The following is a 27,196-nucleotide window of genomic DNA, read 5'->3' as shown; positions in this document are numbered from 1 at the left end:
TCTAAATCCCCTAACTTACACACACAGACCGATAGAGACTAAGAGCAATTTAATAGCAGCCAATTAACCTACCAGTATGTTTTTAGAGTGCGGGAGGAAACTGGAGCACCAGGAGGAAACCCACGCAAACACGGGGAGAACATACAAACTCCACACAGATAAGGCCGTGGTAGGGAATCGAACTCATGACCCCAGTGATTATATATATATATATATTTCTCTCACATTTTGCATGTCACACACACACACACATAAAAACCATCACACAAAATGTAGACACAAACTTAAAAATGTATTACCCCAATATTTGTCTGCCCACTTCTGCCCTATCCCCACATACCACAACCCTAAGGATTAATTACTAATAATAATAAAAAAAAAACATATTCAAAGGAAAAAAAAAAGTTCTAAAACTAGCATGTTTACTTTTGTTTCTGGGTTCTGTAACTGAATCAGGCATCGTACAAAGTACACAGAACTAGTCGATTACATGGTGGGGTATATATCAGGGTTTGCACTAATCTCCAGAATGTAATTTTGGAAAGAACTGCAGAAAAGGTATTTTGTTTTCAAATTTGTTGCACCATTTAAAGCAGGTTATGTAATGCATCATTTCTCTTACAGCAGAATGTATTAAGCTTCTTTCAGAAGTAGTCCAGATGACTACTGTTAGGCCATTTACACACTTAGGTGTGGAACGCAGTAGTGATACCATACAAGCGGAGGAGGCTTGTTGAGTACATAAGGACAGACAGAATGATAGAGTCCAATGGGAAATCCATATCAATTTTAAAAACACTGTAGCAGCGTAGACTCGTTAAGTAACAATGTTGCTAGCAAATACTTAATAATATACATTATCACACGGATCTATAAAGCCTCATATTTATTACAAGTTGGTTTTAGCCAGGCCCCCTTTTCAGTGACACAATTGAGTACCACATAAATGTTTTTGAGATGATAGCTTAGAATACACAATCATGGGTTTGACGTTATATGATGTTCTGTACTGGGGCCGATGGAAAGGTAAATAGGCCGTAAGCAAATCTCAGCATAGCAATGTATTGATCCTTATTAAGTACATCTTGGGGCTCATCTGCAGTAACCCAAATGAAAATGGCAATTAATTATTTACAACTTCTGTTCTAACCTGAAGGTACTTGTTATGTAGCTGCCTTTTACCAGACTGAAAAAAAATGTGCCCCCTGGTGGTCTGCTAGGTCACTACGTCCTGTCGCCTCTCTCCAACATAAACCCAGGTCACACACTCCAGACCATACCTTGCTTGTTACTAGGGGACATCACGTGGAGATGTTGCCTATGGCAACCAATCATATTCTAGCTGTCATTTTGTTGAATGCACTAAATAAATGACAGCTAGAATCTGATTGGTTGCTATAGACAACATCTCCACTTTTCCAAACCCGCAGTTTAGTAAATATACCCCTATGTCTGTTATATACATTCCCTGGTGCTCGGCCTCATCAACAAGGGGCATTTTTGTTGTTACAGTCCCTTGAAGTTGCTTATAATGGTTTATACACCCATCACTTTTTAAATCTATCATAAAGAATTGTTTTTTGATCCAGAAGGATGTTCTTTCTGTGAGAGACGTTTGTTGTCACATAAATACTAAACATTGTCAGAGAGATGGAAGAACTTTGAAAACAAAGGATTCTTGCTATAAAAAAAAAACCAAAATGTTTTATTCTTTAGTACAAAGAATATAAGATAGTAAAGTGTCTGTGCCGAGTGCTGCTTCTGCCTCTGCCGCCTCCTCTCACCAAGGACGGGTTCCCCGCAGTTCCTGTTTCCGCTTCACCCACTGTGCATCCATCACTGTGCCCAGCACGGTCCACGATGGCTTTTCCAACCACGTAGTCGTGGAAGCACCTGGGCCGCAGGTTTTATTATGTCCCTGGTCCCTCTGTGGGCCTTTATATCCCCCTGATGCTCGCTGCTCGGATAGCGTCCTTGTGTGTTGGTGATTTTTCGCGTTGGAGTCCATTTGGTCAGTTCTCTGCTGAGCGTTCAATGTCAGAGTCTCTTCTGATGCCGGCTCTTTGTTCACGCTGTGGAGACAGAATATGTGATGGGAATTCCAAGTCTGTCAGTGAGAGGAGGCAGGAAACAGATATATTTAGAGCCACCCATGAACAGAGCAGCTTACACCAGAAAAATCAGATATCGGATAGAGGTCAGGGGTCATATGACAGAGGTGACAGACTAGTCTGTTCCTAGCTCTGCAGAGTAACCTAGTGACACAGACAGAGGGAAGCTGTGAGTCTGTCCTTCCCACTGCAGGGTGACACAGACAGAGGGAAGCTGTGAGTCTATCCCTCCCACTACAGGGTGACATAGTGACACAGACAGAGGGAAGCTGTGAGTCTATCCCTCCCACTACAGGGTGACATAGTGACACAGACAGAGGGAAGCTGTGAGTCTGTCCCTCCCACTACAGGGTGACATAGTGACACGGACAGAGGGAAGCTGTGAGTCTGTCCCTCCCACTACAGGGTGACATAGTGACAAGGACAGAGGGAAGCTGTGAGTCTGTCCTTCACACTGCAGGGTGACATAGTGACAGACAGGGGAAAGCTGTGAATCTATCCCTCCCACTGCAGGGTGACATAGCGACAGACAGAAGGAAGCTGGGAGTCTTTCCCTCCCACTGCAGGGAGACATAGACAGAAGGAAGCTGTGAGTCTGTCCCTCCTACTGCAGGGTGACAGTGACACAGACAGAAGGAAGCTGTGAGTCTGTCTCTCCCACTGCAGGGTGACAGTGACACAGACAGAAGGAAGCTGTGAGTCTGTCCCTCCCACTGCAGGGAGATACAGACAGAGGGAAGCTGTGAGTCTATCCCTCCCACTGCAGGGTGACATAGTGACACAGACAGAAGGAAGCTGCGAGTCTGTCCCTCCCACTGCAGGGAGACATAGTGACACAGACAGAAGGATGATATCAGTTTATCTCCCTTTTGGGCGTAGCAGAAGAATCGATCTTACCCTTTAGTGGTTTCTTTGTGCTCTTCTCTAATACCCACTGGAGAGAGAAGATATAAAGTGTAAACAAACCTACACATATAAATACATATACAGCTATGTTGTACTATTCTTTTCTCAATTTCATTTTTAATTGAACAAACTACAAAGGTAAATAGACATGAAATGCAATATTCTATAATATACTGTAAGACAGGAAGCAGTTCCAAGGAGTTCAGTGACCATATTCCAGGGAGTGCTTATACACAGGTCATATAGATCTGTTGTAACTTGTAACATCTCTTTTATTTTACAGCACAGAACACGTTATTACTTATAATATACAGTTTCAAGTCTGAAACCAAACAACTTGCTTTTATAACAGTGATCTTCATATCGAGTTATCATTGAACACGTCACAAGAAAACACTGATCAAAAAGTAGGGTATAGTTTAGAGGACTGACCTCACATATCCGCTACTCTATCACTACCTACCAAACACAGGGAGTTCCCTCTTGTACAGTCTGGTATGTGTTCCATAGACCTATAACTCGCTTCATAAAATAACTAGTAATAATATTTATAAATAGATCTGGAAAAGGCTCAGGAGCTCGATAGCACAAAGGATGTTTGGGGTCAGGCTGTGATTGTGGGGTACACGGTTTCTTCATATAAAGACGCATCACCTTCACTCACACTAAACTTAGAGGGGTGTCCTGTGGATGGGCGAGTACCCCCTGGAGGAGGTGACGTCCAGAAATTTAGTAGTTGGGTTTTCTGTCGAAAAGCAATACGGACACTGGAGCTCTTTAATATAAACCAATCACCGTATGAATGAAACCACCTGATGTCCCTATTATTTGGATACTGAGTGTAATATATTTGGCAATGCTGCGTAGAATGACAAGATACACTGCAAATCTGCACATACCTGTAGGTGGCGCTCTTGTGAGAAGCGGGGGAGAGGGAGACATGTGACGGCTGTAGCAGCTTCTCTGAGCCTGGAGTCCGCGGGAGAGATTCATATCGCTGAGAGACAAAGTGACAGAGACAGGGAGGGAAGGAAGGGTTGGGCAGCAGAGACACATGTATGGAAAGAGGTGGCGGGTGGATGGCGTTGTAGGGAGTGAGTGATGTGAAATGCGTAGAGAGCAGAAAACAGAGAATGAGGAGAGAAATGACAAATGGTGACATCCGCCCTCACAAGGGTCTGTAAGTGATTAATCTACAACAACTCTATATAGTTTATTACAATTTGTCCACCTGTCCCCTCTATGACCCATGTCCTGCCTATCATCACTGTTCCATATGCTTAGACGTCAGATGATCAGTAGATACAAATATACCGCTGCGTGATACAATCTCTCCTTGAAAGTCACTAACTTGGATCCCTTTGAGCAATAATTACATCATATTTATTTTCTATATCCGGCCCGGCCAACTTACGGCTCTCCAGGTGTTGTGAAACTACATGATCCTGCCAGCTATCCACTGGTAAAGCATGCTGGGGCTTGTAGTTTCACAACGTTAGGTCCCAGCCAGAATGGGCGAAGTCAGCATATATAACGCATTTATCAGTTTCACGTGAATAAACAGACCTATCCTGGTTTTTAACTGATTTAATTTAATTAATAAAACAATCCCAAGATATTGTCTTCTTTTATTTCTGGCTCTTTATCCACTCTGGTTCTAGAGTACCCACAGCAATTCATGCTTCCTTAGTCATGGACCAATTCATCAACTATAGATAAAATAGTTGATGAATTGGTTCTCTGACATTAGGGGTTAAACTTCTGGGACAGCTCTCCGGCCAACACATGATTTTTATTAATAATTATATTTTATAGATTATGTTTTATTTACTTTAATGAGAGCTACAAATTCAGTTTAGTATGGTTAATAAAATGTAGTTAACAATAGGTGAAATTAATGCTGTTGTATCACTGGGGAAAACAAGCTTGTGTAGAACAATTTTGATATATTGGGAGAGGGTCAAGGCAAGTTGGTACCCCCCAAAAATAAATAAATAAAAATATGTAAATGACATATGAAATGAACAATGCATCCCCTGCTGGGAAATATAAGCATATACTACAAAGGTGATTTTAATATACCTATAAATAATATCTGTATACGCAGTAAGTTCTGATGTCATCGCTCACAGCGAGTTCGGACATCATCAGTTCAGTGTTTATCAGGAAAATGTGTCTATTGTAAGAAATTATTACAGATTTTGAGAAGTCACCTTGGATTTCTATGACCTATATAGCACTGGCCAGCAGCCTTGGACTTTTATATAGTCACAAAACGCCTTGATGACTTCTAATATTCATATAATTTACAGTAAGGATAGCATTATCTCTTATATAAAGTCAATAAAGAGTTATGTAGCCCTATAACTCCACAAAGCTGCAGAGGTTTAATAAATGTCCAAGGTGACGTCTCATATCAGTAGGGGGTACGATATTATTTATAATGGCTTAGTGGTTAGCACTTCTCCCTCACAGCACTGGGGTCATGAGTTTGATTACTGCCCATGACCTTATCTCTGAGGAGTTTGTATGTTCTCCCGTGCTTGCATGGGTTTCCTCCAGGTGCTCCGGTTTCCTCCCACACTCCAAAAACAAATTAGTAGGTTAATTGGCTGCCATCAATTTGACCCTAGTCTCTCTCTGTCTGTCTGTGTGTCTGTATGTTAGGGAATTTAGACTGTAAGCTCCAATGGGGCAGGGACTGATGTGAATGAGTTCTCTGTACAACGCTGCGGAACTAGTGGCGCTATATAAATAGATGATAATACAACTTTTACTCACACACATGGCAATATACAGTTACACAAATACATACAACCACACACATGCACACAAACACATTCTTCCACAAATAAACACTCGTACACATTCATAAATACATACTGACTTCCTGTTAATGACTGTATAGTAACAGAATTTTGGACCTACAAAACCCAGGGGAGGTATTCTAGAAACTGGGACCAGGGATCAGGGATAAGTTCTGACCCTACTACACCTTCTATTCAGGAGTCCCTACTCTATAGATCATTCATATCTGTCTATCTGTATAACACTAATTCTTCTCATCTGTGTTCAGAGGCCAATATCAAATCTACTAGTGAGTAATTCAGGGGTATATGATCAGATCCATGTAAAAATACTAAACAGTACACAAAACACTTCATCATGTTGTGTCTTTATTGATCTAGTAAAGTCAAATATTCATCCCCAATAAAACAAACTGCAAACCACGTCCTTAAAGCGTTCTTGTCACCAACACACACAGTGGCCTAATTTACGCAGCACGCTTGATGTGGACCGAGAAATAACTTTGTTTTGTTCAAGTGCTGCTCAATGGCCTGCGCAGGACACTGTGACCTCCAGAAACTAAAACTGCAACCTAGATGGTGGAAAGGTGAGAAGTCCAACCCCCTAATTCCTTAGCACCACCCCTTTCAATTGAATAAACTTCTGTTCAGCCTTTATGGCTTTAAAATGATTAGAGTGAGGCAACAGCGGAAGTGTCTTTATCACTGGCGTCACTTTTGTGTGGGCAAAGCTCTCATTCCCCGGAATGCGTCTGACAACGCATTTCGCTCTTCCAAAGTACTATTCTATTACTGGGACCTGTTCTGCGGAGAATCGCGTTACAGGCACAGCTGTAATGAAACAATGTCCATGTACAGTGCACAGCTTAAAAAGAAACCTTATCCAGCTCCTGCGCTGGACAGGACTCTTCTGGTTTCCAGTATAACAGAGAGACCCCCCCCAGAGTTCGTGGACTCCCTGTAGTAAGAATGAGCCTCCGGCTGGTCAGCGCAGGAGCTGGTGACTCTCTATGAGGGGCAGGGAGGCATCTTTACTACCCCAGTGGTCCCTGTATAACAGACAGAGGACTATAAGAACCCTACATATTATACCCAAAAATTAAAAAAAAAAAACATCCTGGGGCTGGTTGAGGATTCATGCGGATGGGGAGGGGGTGGAGGGGGGGGGGTTATGCTGCCAGCGTTTACAATGTATTGGTTCATTTTATACATTGCGCAGCCATCTCGCACCAGAAACCTGTGAGCCGCGTCGAAAATCGAGGCACACCGTGGGCGCAAAGCTGCGATCCTGCGCTTCATAAACAGCCCCCAGCGAAGGCAGACATTTTTTTTTAGCTGAAGGCTCTCAATTCGTTGAAGCCACGTGCCTTAGGTCACTAGCCACAGGTCAGCCGACAGGCTGCATTCTCCACTGTGTGTAGGTGACAATGTACGCTAGGGGTTTATCTCAAACGTGTAGAATTAGTACTATTAGAGTATAAAAAATGTATAAACAAATTATTTTTAAAAACAAACAAGAAAACACATTCGTACGGCTAAGGAGACAGACATCGTGTGAGCTATTACTTGTCACTGGTGATGAAACAATTGCTACAACCAGCAGGCTCTAACACGAGACATGTTTTACAAAGTAATTTGCTGAGGAAGTGAGTAGCCCATAGACCACGGAAACATTGTGTGTGTTAAAAAACTTATTTTAAAGGGGAGCTCCCACGTTTACATAATGTGCTTCGTATTAGACGGCATCAGTGGAATGATTGGTTCGTTCACTTTTCAAAACATTTTTAATGTTTATTATTGGTACATGGAGCTGAATGGTAATGTCGTCCAGACATTATGGATCATTAATTACCAGTGGAAAACGTGGCTCTGGCAGTCAGTGTACCTGAGCCACGGACATGACATTTATCTTTTTGTATCGCTATGCAGGTAGTTATAGGAGGTTGTGTGTGTCTCTAAGTAGAATATATAGGTTGTCTTACATTAAAGTGCAACATGAATAGCCCTTATTGTACATCTACAAGAGACTGCATCTGTATCCCATTATATAAGGCATGTGTAAGTGTGAAAATCCTCAGGTCAGTCCTAGCCTGGATTTCCTGGCTCTAATGGTGTGACGGGATCGTCCTTATTCAACATGGAGTGTTCTATATAAGCGGAGGAATCTCAGAATGTTCCATATGGAATGTTCTATATAAGCAGAGGAATCTCAGAATGTTCCAATGCTGGAATCACTATCCAAGTTTACACTATATTCTAGTAGTTATTATATAGTATATAAACGGAAGGAACAATGAAGTACCCTATTAAAGACAACACATGCTTTACCAGAAGATTGACAACCGATAGCTGGCAGGGCATGCTGGGACTTTTAGTTCAGCAACAGCTGGAGAGCCACAGGTTGGCCCGGCCTGTTCTAGACATCACGTAGCAGCGGTTGCTTTGGGCCATAAAACATAAAAACAATATGGGGCATGTTCAGTTGATCCTTCAGTGCGTTATTCGCGCTCTGACTTAACTTGAATCCACCTGTCTGGTGAAGCATGGAAGGCTGCAAACTAATCACTCAGACCAGGCGTAAGAGTTTGGGCAGCGGTTTGGTGGCATAAACTAAAATATAAGAGTAGGAAGCCTAGGAACTAGTGATATCACCAAGTCACGAGGGACTTTGTGCCTCGTGCCTCTGTGAGGTTACCCATTACTGTGTGTAGACACGAGGTACACTTTAAAAAATGTATATGAATATTGAATAGGGACATTGCATACTTGACAGATTTAAGTATAAAACATTCAATATGAAAGCTGCAGCGCCACCATGTGGCAAAGAAAGCTTATTGCAGTCACATGAAACGGAGTAGCCAAAATGTATAATTTAAGTCAAAGGCAGCCAAGCTGTGTCTCTCCAGCTGTCCTGTCCTTTGGCTGGCAGCACATGTTGGGACCTGTAGTTGCACAGGCTGACAGCCTACACTAAGCATGTGTCTGGCAGTACAAGAAGTAGGTTTGCTGCCTCCCATGTACCCAACTGGTTCCAATGCAAAAAGTTTTGCATTCTAAAAACTCTCTAGGGGGCTATCAAGCTAAGAATTTCCAGCGGATTAAAAAAGTGGAGATTTTGCCTATAGCAACCAATCAGATTCTAGTTATCATTAATTTAGTACATTCTACAAAATGACAGCTAGAATCTGATTGGTTGCTATAAGGAACAACTCCATTTTTGTAACCTCACAGCTTGATACATTTACGCCTAGGACAGTAAAAGCTTGACAAAGGAACAATACTACTATTTCTCTTAACTATTAAATAGTAGTACTAATATTACTACTAGTAACAAAGCATAAATTATGGCTCCACTGACTTATTTCACCTCCATTTACAAGTAATAGCTCCACGGTCTGACCTCAGAGTATTCAGAGAAGCGGCCAACAGACCATCTGTATTTATCTGTTTTAAACATAAGACTGAGGCAAAGAGCGAAGGTGTCCGGCCATCCCAAGTTCACCACAAATTACACAAATTGAAGTTGTTTTTTTCAAGTGAAATAAAAAAAAAGTAAGAAAGGTTACAAGTGTTACTAGAGAGAACAGAGGCAATCAGTGGAAGAAACAAAGTAATTCATTTTCCAGGAAGGAACATTGATTTAATCCAGTCCCATTGTATTGTGCCGATGTATAGGGTTCTTATTGATGATGGCGGGGGATAAATACAGCTGCATGGTTGAGGAGCGGAGCATATAAAAGAACGGGTTAATGGTGAATGCTTTGAGGACGGTTGAGGGAACTGGTGGAGTGGGTAGGAAAGAGGGAAGAGACGTGAGACAAGGACAGAGAAAAGAGATATATAGTGACAGACAAAAGGAAACCTGATCATAATTAATTAGCACAGAGAGAATTATTTCTATCGTTCCTCCATCGATCAAAGTTTCTCAAACCAGGACTATGTTCATGTGCCTTAATATCATTTGCCCCACTATGCGTGTGTATGATTAAGAAACTCCTTAAATCTTAGCCCCTCTGGAAGACCCCTATAAACAGGTCAAGAACCTCTGCTCAACAAGACGGGTGGATTCTACAAACCACCTCAGTGGTAGGAAGACATGGAGTATGAGCTACCTTTGTCTTCTGCAGTAGCTGTGCTTACCTGGTCCTTCTCCTCTGGGAAGGATCCTCTTGTTCACCGTTGGCCGCTCTATGGAGTGAGTGAGGTCTACAAGCTCGGAGTGACTTCATAAATTCCTCCTCACCATGAGTTGATCGGGAGCAAGCCCGTGTCGGAGAAGATCCAAGACTGCCGGCACGGTTAAGGGATGACTGTCCCTGGCTAAAAGGCCAAGGAAGGCCTTCTTCTTGTTTCAGGACTAAAAGATAAAGGAAAGAGCACCAGTCCCATACTGTAAACCAACCAACTTCCATGGTCATTTCCTCACTAGCCATACATTAAATAAATGGCAGCATGCAGATGGCAGCCTCGTATATAATCTTCTTCTTACAAATATAAAATAATTAACAATTATGGGTTTGTTTAGAAGATCTAGTGAATATCATCTCCGTTCAGCTGCTGGACCCAGTCAGTTCAACTGTCATTACTGTCACCATCTCTGCTCATTCTTTAGTTACCCCTACAGCCCCCTTAGTAGCAACAGCTGGCATCAAACATGGGGTCCAACTGTCCTGGCTTTGTGTCCAGCAGCGGGTATGATGCCAAGGAAAAGCACCGGGCTACTCATAGCCACTTTGATCTGGCGGACAACCGTCAGAGTGGCTGTGCAGCATAAAGGCAACAGCCTTCCTCAGAACCAAAGGAGGAAGGAGATTTGGTTATATTAAATATTGAAGGACAGTTATGGTTGCCAGAGGTGACTGTTTCAAGATTTCTACAATGACTGGTTCATGGTTCACTGTCTCTCCTCGTGCCAACCGTACCACACCACAATTGCGGCATAGAAATGCCAGTTGCTAACGGCTGCTTTATTGGCGGCTGATAATGCTGCTGTCTTACGGTAGTACTGTCCCCGCCACCAGAGACAACTGATAACTTCTATATCAAGTGTTCTCCACACCCCAGGATTGTGAGGAGGCCATGTCCATGCGTCATTTGTTTGTGTCCCAATCTGCTCATTCTACAGTGCTGAGCAATAGGTCAGCTCTTTTTAAATAAAAATCCATCACCGTTACACCACCATCTCTCCTGTTCCCCAACTCCGCTGTCTGGGTGTCGCCCTCGACTCCTCCCTCTCTTGAGCCCCCCACATTCAATCTCTTGCCCACTCCTGTCACTTCTAACTACAAAATATTGCAACATGTCGGCACTTCCTCTCTCAGGATGCCACCAAAACCCTTATCCATACACTCATCATTTACCGTCTTGATTAGGGTAACCTTCTCCTCACCAGTCTCCCCCACTCCCATCTCGCCCCCTCTTCGCTCTATTCTCAATACGGCTGCGAGACCTATCTTTCTATCATGCCGCTCCTCCTCTGCCTCCCCTCTTTGCCTTACACTGGCTCCCTTTCCCCTACATAATCTAAACTCCTCACCCTCACATACAAGGCCTTCTCTTCACTGCCCCTTATATCTCTAACCTCCTCTTCATTCACACTCCCGTCAGTTCCCTGCGCTCGGCCAATGACCGTCGCCTCTCCTCCCCACTGATCACCTCATCCCATGCTAAAATTCAAGATGTCTCCAGTGCAGCCCCCCCTCCACTGGAACGACCTCCCTCACTCCATCCATCTGTCCACTAATCTAAGCACCTTCAAACGAGCTCTCAAACCTCATCTGTTCCACAAAGCCTACCAGCCATCCACCTAACCTTCTCCACGCTTGTTCTCCTCACCTCCCATTTCCTTGTTCGAGCTCCTCTTGCGTTTGATCCCCTCCACTGACTCCTCTCGTGCCTGATGTTTGTTTCTCCTCCAATTAGTATGTAAGCTCTTACGAGCAGGGTCTTCTTCCCTTCTGCCTCAATACCATTTCTTCTTCTCTATCGTCACTGTACTAACTATGCTTGGAGCTTTTGGAGTCTTGGTATTACTTTTTGCTCTGTACTGTTGTACCCTGCATGCTCTACTGTTTGTATTGTTTTTTTGTATTTTGTACAGTGCCGCGGAAACCTTGTGGCGCCATATAAATAAATAATAATACATTAAACCAGCTCCTGTGAATATATTTTCCTTCCATTTCTGTATCCTGTCACCCACTCTCGTTATAAAGTTCATATGTTCCTTCTAAATTTCCCTCTGATGATCCCATCTTCCCTCACATGCAAGCCCTTGGTTACCAGTCCTTACAGTCTCTCTCAGACAGGGAGTATGGCTTGATCTCTCCCTCAGTCCGCTTGGGTGGTAACTTTCTCCCTGGGGCTAAAAGGAAAAGAAGAAGAAAATGTTATGAGATTCCAGAAAGAGTCTATTGCATCTTGTCCATCTCAGCATTTCCTCACTTCAACTATATCCCATCACTTTCATAGATTAAAAACAGAAAAAAAAATAAAAGCGATATGTAGAAAGGAAAGTAAAAAAGAAGAAGAGGAAATAGGATTTAGTGTAAGAAAATCTGGTTAAAAATGTAAACAAAAGAGTGAAAGGTACAAACAAGATAAAAAATAGAGAAAATCGTGGAGCAGGCAACTCCATCCCAAAAGTCTAGGGATGCACATAATCCATTGATTTCGTTTTTTAGGATCTTCTTGAATACTAGACCGAATCAATCTCCTGATTTATATTTTAAAAATTGGGCTGAAACCTTGGTAATCCCAAATAACGGTGAAAATATGTTTTATGAAGATCAGGATTCCGATTCGGTTGCTAGAATACAAATGGTTTACAGTAATTACTTCTGAATCCTGGATTATGTCCATCCCTAAAACATCCTCACTCCTCTGTACACACATCTTTATCCCCTACATGCTCTGGGGCTAAATTAGGGGCAGGAAAATCCATTTCCGGGAAAAGAGAGAGAGAGAGGGACGTCCTGAAAACAACCATTGGAAAAGAGAGGGAAGAAGTGTACAGGGCATTCTGACAGCTGGCAATGAAACTGAATTAATTACATTGGTTGAGGGGTCACAGGGAGGGACTCAAGGGCAGGAATAGGGTCTTTGTCACATATTGCTACTAAACCTAACAATCATTACTCAGGATGAAACCGGATACTTTAATATAACAAAATAACCCTTAGGAATCAAAGTCTATGCACCTTAACCAGGATCAACAAATAGAAAAATGAGAGTCTGAACAAAAAATAAATAATAACTATATTTTAACAGACAACACGATGTATTCAAAATTCTTATATTCTCTGGCCAAAATGAATGTAACAGGCTTCAACAAGAATGAGTAACTTGTTTGTGCTGTCCAACAAAAGTCGCGGCTAATTCAATCATAAGTCACATCTGCTATGTCCTTGTATGTGGGTTAGTTTGAGCTGAACCCAAATGAACTTAAGATGAGCAAAAACGCAACAAATGGAATTTAAACAACTAAGCTGAACACAGAGCCAATGTGGAACGTAACAGAGATTGGTCTGCACCATCTGAACACTACTGCTTAATAAAACAAAATGAATAAATTCAAGGTTGAGGTTCAAAAGAAAATTATTAAGATGAACAACATTCAACAGAGCGTTTCATAATTACAATCTACCGCTGTACACAGAAGGAAGGCGATTTATCTAACATATACAACCTGCAGCGGCTAAAGCCTGAAGGAAGATAACAGGTCACTGCTGAATCAATAACGATAAACAAAATGCAACTAATATAATTATAATAATTATACAAGGGAAGTGGGACATCTAAAAGGTATAAAGGGTGGGTGAAAAAAACGCACAAGTTTGGGTATAAGGATTTTGGGGTCAGCGTATGTCTTACTGTCTAATTAGCAGGACGATCTCCAACCTCTCTGTGATAAGCAACATCAGCTGCATGGATTGAGGGGCAGGAGGATTATAAAGAGAATGGGTCATTTGGGCACGAGTGAGAAGGGCCCTTTAATTAAACATAACATATTATTAAGTGTCTCAGAGCGATCCTGTGGGGACTGCAATGATTACATCACTGTCATTAGAAGGAGGAACTCAGTGTCTGTGTTATTAGGTCACTCTGCTCCTGTGAGTCATGTTGTAGTGTGAGCAGTGTGTAGTTAGTTATACTGGTCTTATGTTTAAGAATTCAAGGTTGAAATGTAACAGTCATTGTGTATATTATTCTGCAATTTAGTGAATGAACAATTATCTGCAGTGACGATGTGCATTCAACACTGTCTCCATACAATGTTAATATAGAATCCTATGTATTATCAATGTGACATTTGTCCTGTGCCTCGGTATAAGTGATGTAGTCTCTGTATTATTAATGTGACATTCATCTCTATAGAACCTGTGACTCTGTGTAAGTGATGCTGTCTCTGTACTATTAATGTAATGTTTGTCTCTATATAACCTGTGCTCTAGTATACGTGATGCCAGTCTAAGTATAATCAACATGACAATTACAGAGTTACCTGGCATTATATAACTTATGGCCCCTTGTGAAATTCAAAATTAACATTTGAACAGTTACCAAACTCTATACATTCTATGTCTACGCCTAAGGAATGTCAGTATGTATTTATAGAGAGGCCTGAGTAATCTTAGAGGTAGACACTATTTACCTTTCCGGTCTCTGAAGAAACCTTCAAAGATGACAAAATTATTAACCTGAGAAAAAGGAGAAAAAAAATCCTGAGTCATTATGGTACCTTCATTCTTATGCTTCTCTCTTCCCTTTCCCTTTTCCAATAAGATATTAATCCCCAGGTCTCAATCCCGCATTCATGGTTCTCTTGATCTCCAAAATAGTCTCTCTATTGTCACATCTTCTCTCTACTTGTACATCTCTAGGTCTACACCCACCATGTGACCTCTATCCTTTCCTCTTCGATCACACGTCGTCTTCTCTCTACTTGTACATCTCTAGGTCTACACATACCATGTGACCTCTATCCTTTCCTCTACTGTCACACATCTTCTCTCTACTTGTACATCTCTAGGTCTACACCCACCATGTGACCTCTATCCTTTCCTCTACGATCACACGTCGTCTTCTCTCTACTTGTACTTCTCTAGATCTACACATACCATGTGACCTCTATCCTTTCCTCTACGATCACACGTCTTCTCTCTACTTGTACTTCTCTAGGTCTACACCCAACATGTGACCTCTATCCTTTCCTCTCCGGTCACACATCTTCTCTCTACTTGTACTTCTCTAGGTCTACACCCACCATGTGACCTCTATCCTTTCCTCTATGGTCACACATCTTCTCTACTTGTACATCTCTAGGTCTACACCCACCATGTGACCTCTATCCTTTCCTCTATGATCACACGTCTTCGCTCTACTTTCATCTCTCCCACTAGAAGAACTTCCTTGTGACCTCAAGTCTTCACTCTCACCTGCGGGATAGTCGAACAAAGGTTGTAATGTTTCCTCAGGAAGGATAGAAACTTCTCAGAGGGTCGGTCAATGGCAAGATGCTGAGGTTCAACCTGCTCAGTCTGGAAAAAGACATATTACATTTTCACGGGGGGAGAAGAGACAGGAATATGGGGTGTGGAAAGAAAGCGGAGAGAATTGAAGAAAATGTGTGAAGCAATGAGGAAGCGATAAGCAATGTAATAAAGAGGATTCACAGGTAAGATACAAGAACTTTGAACACAGAAGAATCTTACTCGGAGCATGAAGCTGAAAAGTTCCTTCCCAAACCCATGACGCTGGAGAGACTCGTGGATATAGAAATCGAGGATACATAAGGGCTCTGCTTCTATATGGGATCCTGAATGGTTCTAAACACAAAAATAAAGATAAAGACATCAATCAGAGCTATGTTCAGATACAAGCTGCGGTTTTGCACTCTCACAGGGGGGGTGGACACTGAAAGTTTATATCTCACCAGCACGAATAGCTTCTTATATCCGACCTTGAGGAAACCGATCACCACACCCCGGCCAGCTCTGAAACACAGGATATTCCAGATGAACAGACACTCTGCAGCTATCCAGCAGTGGATGGGTTAACAAGGGACGTAATACTGTCAGGAGAGGGGTTATTGTGTGTCAGGAAGAGGTAATATGTGCAGAACAGGATGTATTTTGTGCGATTAGGTTTTTCATGTCTCTATTAGATTGGTTTCTGACAGACAACATTACACAGGATCTCACGTTTGTGGGGTGCAGTCTTTCAAGATATAGAGGTGATGCTGATTTGTCTGCATCCGAGAGGCGCTGGTTATTGGAGCTGGTAACCGCTGGGCCTGAAACAAATAAAAAATAAATCTATACTAGTATATTTCTGTGATGATACAAGTATAAAAAGTGACAAGGAAAAGTCAGAAGAAGTCAGAAAACATCGGCTACTCCCAGGAATTGAACTAATTACCCCAGCGCTCTATTATATATAATGTGGGTGCTGATACATCTGGGGGAGGATCGGGGAGTGAGGGGTGTTTGCGCTTTAGCCAAAGTTTCGGGGACAGAAGAGCGAATGAGACAGCTGATCCCATTGGTAGGGATCGTAGTGTAACTGCTTAGATAGCAAACACTGGAGTGTGCCAGTATATGATAACGGCCAATACCGCTTTCACAAAAAAAATCATTCCTTACGGACCTATCCATGCTCACAAAAACAAATAGGCAAAGTGCTGGCGGATCACTTAATGCCACAGGAAAGTGTACGGTGAGGCATCTAATAGTGTTGTGTTATATAACCAAGACTGACAGAATAGCCAGTAAGTGAAGGTGTTGACATCTAATTCAGACGGGAAAAGTGTAGGCAACCACCATCGTTGTCTATTTGTATTATTTCTTGGAGACTATAAAAAGGGAATAATTTGTTTAAATAACAAATTGTTGGGTTAACTAATTAGAAACTGAAGAAAGGGAGTTACAAAGTGCTGTAATAAATATTTAATCAAGTGAAATATTTGAGCAAACTGTTCAGCTGAAAATAAAATTGTATTTTTGTCAAGAAATTCCTATCAAATGTATTCAGTGTCAGAGTAAAGAACAAGTCCAGGTCTAGCCAAAGAGAAAGACACTGAAGCTGGTCAACCAGAGAAGCGTACCAGGACTAGTCAAGGATCTGAGGACTTGGAGGCATCAGGGAAAACAGGTAAGAGAATTGGAACGGTCCCATGGTTACCAGTGCATTGGTGACATATGCCATTGGGCCATGGTGCTGTATAGTGGCGGATTGCGATTTAGTCATGTTTGCCACCTGGGGACATCTTGGGCGTCCACTAAATCTTGAAGAATCTCTGGATGAAGAGGCCACAAACAGGGTTAGGTACTTAGTTACTCAGGAAGTCTCTTTCCAACGTGTCCACCCCTTGAACACAAGTGGCCGTAATGATCGGAATAAACTATTCCACCCACTGCAGAATTTTGAGAGGTCTCCCTCATGGCCAGGTAGCTGCTCGTGCCCTCTTTGTGGTTTAGGCAAGCTACCACAGTGGCATTGACCGTCTGGACTGCTGGGACCTTGATTGGTGAAGTCCAGTTGCTTCTCTCTCTCTCTCTCTGCGGCCTTCTCCCCAGCCGGGATTCTCGTTAATGATCCTTCCGCAGGTCAACCTACGGAAACCTTGTTACGACTTTTACTTCCTTTTAGTCCAGATAACTGGCCCAGAGCTCCAAGAAATTGATCGATAGCCTACAGCGGCAGCAACAACGTCCTCTGGACACCATGGGGACGATAAACTGCCCCCAGCTTTGGAGGCTGGCATACATGGTCACCACCAGCCAAGAAGGAACCAAATAGGGATGGCTCTACTAGAGCAGGAATGTGATTTGGGATGGATGCATGTGGAACTGTACATAGGTGACAGCTTCCGGAGTAAAGACCATGGTCCCTGCTGCATGCATGCAGTACCCAATGGTTGTGAGTGGGTATGACAGAAAGAGAGAAGATTAACTTTGGAGGGAGCGGTTCTTGTCCAATAACCTCCCTGTGTCAAAGAGTAAATCTAGGTACACCATTGAGATCGATGACTTTAGGGGTGTCTTTGATAAATTGATAATCCAGTCCGCTAGAGATGTTGAAGGGCCAATTCCACGAAACAGGCTTCCACTCAGATTTTGCCTATGTAAAAAATTATCATGATCCCCTGGCAAACGAGAAGTGCAGCCAAAGTGGTCATGACCTCAGCGAAAACCAATGGAGCCAATGACCGGCCCAAAGGAATAACCTTAAATTTAAAGTGTTTCCCATGGAAATCGAACCAAAGTAAGTGATGATGGACCTTCGATTGGGGTTCCAGAACAGGACAGATGAGCCATATGTCTAAAGCTCCAGGTATATTGAATGTAAGGGCCTCCCGCATTCCCCCTTCTTTAGTGCAGGCACCTGCTGTCATCTCTCACAGATCAGGTGTGTCCTGGTTTTACAATCCTCCCACCCTCTCCGTGTTGCAAGACCACCGGAACGGTTACCAGACCACTGGACACCTGTGGGTCAGAAACGCATCTGCCTTTAGCCTACCCTGCCCGCAACTCTGCGAATTCTAGCCCATCCTAGCGCAAATCACAGTGTAACGATAAAGCTGCCCAGTGTGCTACATTCAACAGCAGTCAGTATTTACCTGCATGCAAAAAAGTGCGCTCCTTGCAATGCAATATAAGTTGCACAGGTGCAAGTCTGCAATCTTAGATTCTCTTCTAACTCAAAGTGAGGCCCATTATCGTTATACAACCAGATATCACTAAAGTGTCATTTATTTCTGCGTACCTCATATATAAACTACATAGTGAGAGTCAACATTCACAAATACAAACCCCTGCATTAGAATCTGGGTTTTTACTGGATCATCTTTCAAGTTTTAATAATAATTGTATTCCTTTTAATTTTAGTGAAATAAATACAGGTCAGTTATTTTATTTGTAACAGTGGCGCTATATAAATAGCCGATGATGATAAATCAACAAATAAAAGACGTAATAGTGAACGGTGTTCCTAGATCCATAGGTGCCCTCTAGTGGATGGAGCTCAGTAGTACAACACTGCTCAGACACCCCAGGAACTACATCCATGTAATCATAGTCCGGCCATGTGATTCCTACAGCACAAATGTATGCGTTACACTATGATAAAGATTTCAAATGGACAAACTTAGATTTATTTTGTGTAAAGTAACACCAGTATATAATAGTACATTACCTTGGCGGATGACTTTCCAATCTCATCTATGATCTTCATGATTTGTTTCTGAGCCTCAGTGCTGGAAAAAGAGAGAACACATTATTATTATGTTATCTTTTATTTATAAAGCGCTTACATATTGTGCAGTGTTGTACACTGAGGGGTTCTCGGCACAAACAAATTATATACAAAGACGTGATCAGAAAGTAAAGATGCCCAAAATGAGCTTACAATGTAAGAAGTGAGGGGAACAATTGATACATAGGGTAGGGAAATAACAATTTTACCTGCTGGTGAGCAAAATGCCTAATGCCTATTGCAGGGCAGCAGCTTTACAGCTGCATTGGTGACTGGCGTTTCAGGGCAACAATATTACAATATAATGCAGCTAAACAAGGTTCACACAGAGTGAACATACTGGGGGTGTTACATAGTTGGATGGATGGCTGGGTGAGAGTTAAGTAGAAGAGACAGCTTGGTATGTAGGTTCCACATTAACCCTGGCAGGAGAAATATGTTTTCAATGGGTTCAATATACCCAACATATTACACTATGAGGCGCATTGCTTTTGCTTTCTAGGATCTATTTCTTCTGGACTTACCATCTGGTATCTGGCTTTATTGGCTGCTGCTCATACAAGAGAGACGTGTACGGTGGATTTCATGAGACTTTCTTGTGTATAAATTATACACTGTTCGAACTCCAGATCTTTAACGTTGTTTATCTCTAGCGCCAATTGTATCACTTTTTGTTAAATATATATATATTTATTTTTTTATTAATGAAATAGTTGTAAGTTTTCCAATTCGATTTTGGTGCATATGTTTAATGATTTTTAAACAACGACTTTCATAAATGACCTGTACACTTACCTATCAATATCTACTTTGTGTTCAGGCTGCTCTACTAATAATTCTCATGTATGAGGCATTTGCTGATTCAAACAGTAAACATCAGGAGCTGCTTGCATCTATTCCACCTAATTCCTTGTTCTGCAATGCTGTCTAGGTGCAGAAATTTAGTACATTGCCATTGTATGAGTACTTATGAGGTCAGTGGGGGATTAAATCTACCATCATCCTCAAGCTTCAAGTATTTCCCAACAAACAAGGACATCGCACCAACTTCCTTAACCCGTATTAAGGTCATGCTGTGACTATTGAGTTTGTCCAAGTTTGAGCATCCTTACAACCCTGGATCCTGGTCTACCACCCAAATATCCCTATCCACCGCTGTTTCAGTATCTCTTGTTAAGATTTTGTCTGGCAGTCGGAGTTTGTTATAGCAGAAGATTTCATACCCTCTATAGCAGGCCTATCCAACCTGCGGCCCTCCAGGTGTTGTGAAACTACAAGCCCCAGCATGCTTTGCCGGTAGACAACCAGTTGATAGCTGGAAGGGCATGCTGGGACTTGTAGTTTCACAACATCTGGAGGGCCGCAGGTTGGACAGGCCTGCTCTATAGGATAGGGTGTCTATACATACCTGGGGACCAGAGGCCGCCGTTGAGGGACGAGGCTGCTGTCCAGTTTGGTGATCGGCTCCAGGAATATTTTGTGCACATCGAATTCAAACTCCATATTGGTAACACAGTGACAACCGGCAAATGATGGTGGGAATACAGATACGTGTGAGTGACTAGAGCATCACTATATCCATTCACCAGGCTCTTAATAATGCTGTAACCCACCTGCGTCTTCTCTAGGGTAGGTGTTCTCCCTATGACAGCAAGACACACACACAAATAAATAAATATAATATATATATATATATATATATATATATATATATATATATATATAAAACCATAAATGACCTTTAGCATGGGGAATATCACAATCACATATGTGCCAGTGTTAGATATACTTACCTGTATCTATAAGTGTCTACATACAAGCAGCAGATCACATACACAGTGCAGGGCTGCATGCAGGTAAGTGTGGCTGGGGGTATGTGTGCCGGACATTAGATGTATACAGTCCACGGGGCCGGTACAGCTTTATATAAAAAGGATAAATGGCCAGGACGCGCGCTCCCGACGCTGCCTCTCCTCCGGTGCGCGCTCCCGAGACAATAGGAACCGGCGATGGATGAGAGGCAAGAGGAGGCGTTACCACGTGACATCAGCTCCCGCTAATCAGCGAGGGAGAGACCCCTTCCACCTGGCAACCGCTTTCCTAGCAACAGAAGCACACGCCGCCTGACTGGTTGGTTGGGAGGGAGCGGCCACGCCCCTCGTGATATATCCCCTGTCAGCGATGTGTAATAAGAGGCTTATATAGAGTCCTCTCCTCTGACAGGAGCGTCAGCCAATCACGCAGGAGATGCTGCCCCCTAGCAACTGGCCCCGCCTCCCTTGGTAACAATGACAGATTTGTAGGGTTGTAGTTACTCGGCCAAGCTGTCTGACATTTTCAAATGGCCAAACAGGGAGACCTGAGATTTATCATAAAGAGTTGTAGTACTTGTTAATTATACGGGCACCACAAGGACTCTGCTTTAGTAAGCTATAAGAGGGCGCTGCTGATGTGAATGAGTTCTCTGTACAGCGCTGCTGAATCAGCGGCGCTATATAAATAAATGGTGATGATGATGACTTAATCCCTCCTGCCCCATAGGCATATGTCACCTACCCATGCCATTTAGGATGAGCCCCCATTATCCTCTTGCTGACCGAAGCCTCCCCTTGACTTGCCCAAGAGTGCCACTGCCCGCCAGCTGTTTAAGATCATTGTGAATGAGGCGGGCAGCGTGCAGGCATAGAAGGAAGGGGATGGCAGATTACTGGAGAGATACAGGAGTTCATCCAGTAGCCCAAGTACAGTTGGACGGAGTCAGTTTGGCATCTGTATAATAACATGCAGGCAGCACAGATACACCGACACCGTACACGTGGCTGGTGCTGACGTTTAGTGTTTGCCAATCCTGAAGTTTCAACTCTGGTGGCTTCTCCCTTTTTAAACGGCAGAAGAGACAACTTGTCTGCTTCCCGCCATCTTCTCAGCTTGGTTTCGGAGGCTTGGCAGAAGTCTGAGCGAAAGTTCCATATACCGTGTAAATTTAATTGACAATTTTCATACCAGGGGTGGAGAACATGAAGTCCGATTAACTCAGCCATAACAGAGTACATCCAGGAGAATGGTCCCTTCACGCTGAGGATTTTGCTCTTCTGGTTCATTATTAGGGTCAGCCGGAGATAGATCTCATGGCATCCCATCTAAACTTCAAGGTCCCTCTCTCCTGCACGAAGTCCACGGATGCCATGATGAATCCGTGGCTGTTTCATCTGTTGTATTGGTTTCCTCCGATCCCTAAGCTTCCAAGAGAAGGAGTGACCGCTATTCTGCTGGCTCCAGAATGGGCACACAGGACGTGGTACTCTGTTGGCCCAAACCTTCCTATTGCCTCTTTGTCCCAATCTTCTTGTCCAAGGCCCATTCTTCAGGCTAGGGTTTTCTCTCAGAAGGTGGTGCAGACCATGATAAAGGCTAGAAAACAGTCTTCTTCCACAAATTACTACCCGGTGTGGAAGGTGTATATTCTATGGTGTCAGAGTTTTCACACTTCCTGGTTTAACCTTTCTGGTTTGCTATACTTCCTTCAGGAGGGTCTCAACAAAGGTCTCCATCTCTCTCCCTTGAAGCTGCAGATTTCTGCATTCTCTTTTTCCATTGGAAGTAGCCAGTTATAAAGAATGTGCAGATTTTCCTACAGCAGGTTCTGCATGCTCAAACCCCCTTTGTGCACCCTGTTGAGCCATTGGATCTTAATTTGTTGCTTACTAGAGAGCCTTTGAGCTATTAGAGTCAGTGGATCTTTGTTATGTCACCTGGAAGGTTGTGTTCTTACTCGCTATCTCTTCTGTTCGCAGGGTGTCTGAGTTGGGGGCATTGTGCTGTTTCACTCGGGCCTGGTCGTGCTTCACACTAAGCCCTATTTTGTACCTAAATTGATCTAGCGTTTTCACTTAAACCAGGAGAGTGTTGTTCCAACATTTTCTCCTCTGTCTCAGTCTACTGATGCGCCTTTGCTGTTTCTGGATGTACTCAGAGCTCTCAGATGCTAGGTGGACCTTACCACTTCGGGTCATAAGACTACCGACTTTTTTGTAGTGGACGATGCACACAAGCATGGTTGGCTAGCCTCTAGGCTGTCTCTGGCTCGCTGGATCACTTTGACTATTCAGTTGGCTTACGTTCTGTCGGCTAGGCCAGTGAGAGTGGGCTTGAAAGCTCATTCGACCAGGGCTGTCGGTGCTACGTATGCGGTGCTTCGGCCAAACAGTTGTGCCGGGCTGCTACATGGTCGTCTGTCTACACCTTTTCCACATTCTACAAGTTGAGGGCTTTGCATCTCAGGATGCTAGCTTAGGACTCAAGGTCTTACGTACAGTAGTTTCAGAGCACTCCCTCCCTTAGGGGCAGCTTTGGAATGCCCCCTTTGTCGCAGTCTCCCCCAATGGTATGACAGAGAAAACAGGATTTTTTTTATTCACCGTAAAATCCATTTCTCTTAGTCCATAGGGGACACTGTACTCCCTCCCTTTGCTCTGATTGTTTGCTTGTTGTCTGTTTTCCTGTTTTGATGTTTTTTTGTTTGCCCTTGTTAAGCTCTGTCTTCTGGGCTGTTATTAAAAAAAAAACTGAGGATGGTTCCCTCTGGGAGGGACACAGTAGAGGAGGAGCTGTCCTCTCAACACTTTCAGGTTGACGTGTCCATTGTTCAGGACCAACTACTATACCCCATTGTCGCAGTGTCCCCCGAATGGACTAAGATAAATGGATTTTTACACACACACACATAGGTAATATTACCTAATTTTCAATCACAATTAAGCAAGTTCTATCCAAACATTAGACTCTTGTAAAAGATACAACATTTCTATATATAAATAATCTTCCTCCCAGGGCGGTTTCTCGTGAAAACTCATGCCTGAATATTAGTGAGAAATTAATTTTTACCAGTTAACTGCTTACTAAACCAAATGCCACTTCATGTACTAGGTAAGGCACTCTGTGTGCACATTTTAAAGTGCCATTCATTTTATTCTTTTGCTGCAAATATTTGATAGATTTATTAACTGTAGCATGTAGCGTATCCAATGATTTGCCTCTGTTGTAAGAGACTATTTGGCTCTAGAAGTGATCTGGGGGTAAATGTATCAAGCTGAGAGTTTTCCAGCGGGTTTGAAAAGTGGACATGTTGCCTATAGCAACCAATCAGATTCTAGTTATCATTTATTTAGTACATGCTTCAGAATGACAGCTAGAATCTCATTGGTTGCTATAGGCATCACTGGTGTAGAGTAATTCCTGTTTTTAAAATTTCTGCTATTCGGAGCCCCTTTTTCCTGGGTTTATAAAAAATGTTCAGTTTTCATGTTTCATAGTGCCATATAAATGTTTAGAGGGGTTTCATAAAATAATTTGTCGCTATATCAAATGTACCATGTGTCTCTTACACTCCTAAACATAATTCACAGCCAGTACCCAATTATATAATATATATATATATATATATATATATAAATGGTCTCCCTAGCTCTTGTTGGTAATGAGAAGGGAAACGATACTCAGCAACAAGAGCTCCACTCCACTTTAACGACATACTAACGTATCCAATAAGGCGCTTATAATATATTCAAATGTCCCTGAGCTATCTTTCACATGCAATACGGCATATTTGTTGATATTCGACAAGTCTTTTCATATGTAATGAATCTGAGTGATATCAGGTCTCATTCAAGTTTCAGTTGTAACATGTAATTTTTCTACATATGTCGTCCTATTGCGACCAATCAGTGTTTGTATCCATTGTATATCCCTCATCCACTAGTAACATATAAATCGTCTCCGCTATACTAATATCAGTTCTATCGTCGATGTAAACTAATCTCAGGAACAGGAGCTCTGTGCCGCACTGTTAGTGCTTTCAGTACTTAGAACTGATTTGCCGAGTAAGCAGCTGTGATACATAAAACTGTGTCAATGTGTTCAGAGGCAGGCGTGCTTTTAAACTGATTAAGTATTTGTTTAATCAGACACAGTGCGTAAGACAACAAAATTCCAGGGGTGATTTGTAGCTTCTTAACCAGATATATTTTATCTAAAGTAAAAACATAAAAAGAAAAATACACTTTTTCAGGATTTTCAAGCAATTACTGAAATTATTTCCTTAATTATGTTCCCCTATTTAATTTCTTTTGATACCAATATATGTTATTATTTCGAGTTTAAGGTCAGTTTGAAATGCCATTTTTTTTATTATTCTTTGAATTTACCTTGGTTAGTTTCTTCAGACTGCTATTAATTATTGCTAATTCTGCATATTTTCTAGTTAGTTGACTACCATGGTAACCACAGTCACATGATGTAGTGAGCGGAGAGGATTTAGAACTCCTCTCTGAGCTCTACTTTCACTGTGACATCCTTCTCACCTCCCATCACATGACATGCTGATAGCCTATGTGTTTTCGGAAGGAGGATGAATGAAAAGTTAGATTCAATCTTAAAAGCTGCTTAAACCACTATTTAAAGAAAAAACCCCATATGAGCTTGCCGCTTTATATCTCTTTGTAAATTTTTTTTAAATTTTTACATATATATACCTGGGACTTCTTAGATTTAGACCCAGTAAGCTATCTCCTCTGCAGGGGGCGTCCTGGTGATCACATGACCACCAGAGAGATACAGGATGCACAAGTTCCACATTTTATATACACTGTTGAATACTGTGCAAAAATGATCTAGTTGTTAGGAAGTCATTCATAATGTACCGCTGACCCTAATTCCCGGTAAAATATATTTAAAATACATACTGTAATGCTAAAGAAATGGTGAGACAGACATCTCTAAAAATCATTTCATTAAGATGGTGGCGCGTGTGGGAACTGTAAAATTGTATTACATTTAGTTTTAGGAACGTTGGAATGCCGTCATGTACAGGGAGAGAATAGGGTAAGATCTACCTCCGTTTTCATCGTGCCAAGTGCTCATTATCTCGTCATACTCGATAGAGCAGTATAAACATTTGTCCAGTGTTTTATTTACATGTTTGTGTGTGCCAGATCCTATCTATACATAAGTGTTCCATGCGCTGAGTATAAGAGATTTGTTATTTTTATTTTTTTTTCTTTTATTACATTTCATTGTCTGAGCTGGGCAGATCTGGATGGTCCTTGCTTAGGCACAAGAAAGTGCCCGACTCGGTGCCCATATATAAATGAGATTTTGTGCTGTTGTAGGATATTTCTAAATGAACATCAAGGGTTGGCGGTTACACATCTTGGCGCTAGAATAAGATTGAACGGCGGCGTGGGCATACACTCGTGTAGAAACCAGGAGAGCAGCCCTTGTGACGAATGAGGCTACAGGTATTGGTGAATCAACTAAACTTATTATAGTATGCCCACCAACAGACTGGAGTTAGGATGGGAAGCCCAGATATTTACAGCTGTGAAGTGGTGGAGCTTAGTATGAGTATAGGGGGCATTATCTGGGTGGATCATTTAACCGCCGTAAGATTCATTATAGTGAGGCTCTCCGCCACCTCTACACAGTCCTGATACAAGGACCGTTTTTAGTTCAGAGAATGTTTCAACAGATGATGTTGGTGGTGAAGTTTTAAAGATTTTGATTACCATCTTTTATTTATAAAGCGATGACATATTATGGAGTGTTGTACATAGAGGGGAATCATGACACAAGTTACACACAAAGACATGACACAGAAGGTAAAGAGGGTCCTGCCCCAGTGAGCTTACAATCTGAGCGGTGTGAAGAACACTTGATACAGAAGATTGCAGAATCACATTTGTGGCGGCAGGTGGGGAAAAGTGCTGTGTGGTTTACTGTAGGGCGGCAGCATTATTAGCCAACAATAATAAAGTCTAGTCATTGGTGACCGCCAGTCCTGTGTAGCTGCCGGTGGTGAGTCACTGTTGGAACGAGGAGACGCGGTGGAAGTCGGAGATACAAACCAGTCATTGTAGACCTGTTAATCCAGTAATCTGCTGGTAACCAGAACAGTCACTATTTATCCCAACTGAACCTCCACCTCCTCCCTCTCTTGGTTCTTGGAAAGACTTTTGTTTTCATGCTGCACAGGTACAACTGCAGTATCCGCCAGTTTCAAGTGGCTGTGTGCCTCATGCTTCCCCATGAAGTTCGACAGCAGCTTCTGCCCCACGTAAGCCGTGG

At 42.4% G+C, this 27,196-nt stretch overlaps 1 protein-coding gene across 1 annotated transcript; it reads right to left on the bottom strand.

The window, feature by feature from the left end:
- Positions 1-1,685: 1,685 nt before the first annotated feature.
- Positions 1,686-21,242, bottom strand: ATAT1 (alpha tubulin acetyltransferase 1). Its single transcript, XM_075186624.1, has 13 exons — positions 20,869-21,242; positions 20,484-20,717; positions 19,016-19,076; positions 16,024-16,115; positions 15,756-15,816; positions 15,535-15,648; positions 15,259-15,360; positions 14,475-14,520; positions 12,114-12,185; positions 9,965-10,181; positions 3,917-4,014; positions 3,009-3,045; positions 1,686-2,072 (listed from the first exon to the last, which is right to left on the bottom strand). Exons 2-13 carry the CDS (start codon positions 20,576-20,578, stop codon positions 1,781-1,783), a joined length of 1,287 nt encoding a protein of 428 aa, XP_075042725.1. The 5' UTR covers positions 20,579-20,717; positions 20,869-21,242; the 3' UTR covers positions 1,686-1,780.
- Between the last annotated feature and the right edge of the window lie 5,954 nt (positions 21,243-27,196).

The sequence above is a fragment of the Mixophyes fleayi genome, chromosome 9 (assembly GCF_038048845.1).
Source record: "Mixophyes fleayi isolate aMixFle1 chromosome 9, aMixFle1.hap1, whole genome shotgun sequence".
NCBI classification, from domain to species: Eukaryota; Metazoa; Chordata; class Amphibia; order Anura; family Limnodynastidae; genus Mixophyes; species Mixophyes fleayi.
Note: the sequence above shows the minus strand (reverse complement) of the source record. Positions and strands in the feature narration are given on the sequence as shown.

Bases quoted from the DNA above. Each gene is read 5' to 3' on its own strand.
- ATAT1 (XM_075186624.1), bottom strand. From the start codon at position 20,578: ATGGAGTTTGAATTCGATGTGCACAAAATATTCCTGGAGCCGATCACC. The intron at 10,182-12,113 runs GTAAGGACTGGT...TTTATCTTTTAG, and splicing joins CTCCCTGTCTGAGAGAGACT to TCCTGAAACAAGAAGAAGGC. The intron at 3,046-3,916 runs GTATGTGCAGAT...TTCTCTCTCCAG, and splicing joins CACAAGAGCGCCACCTACAG to TGGGTATTAGAGAAGAGCAC.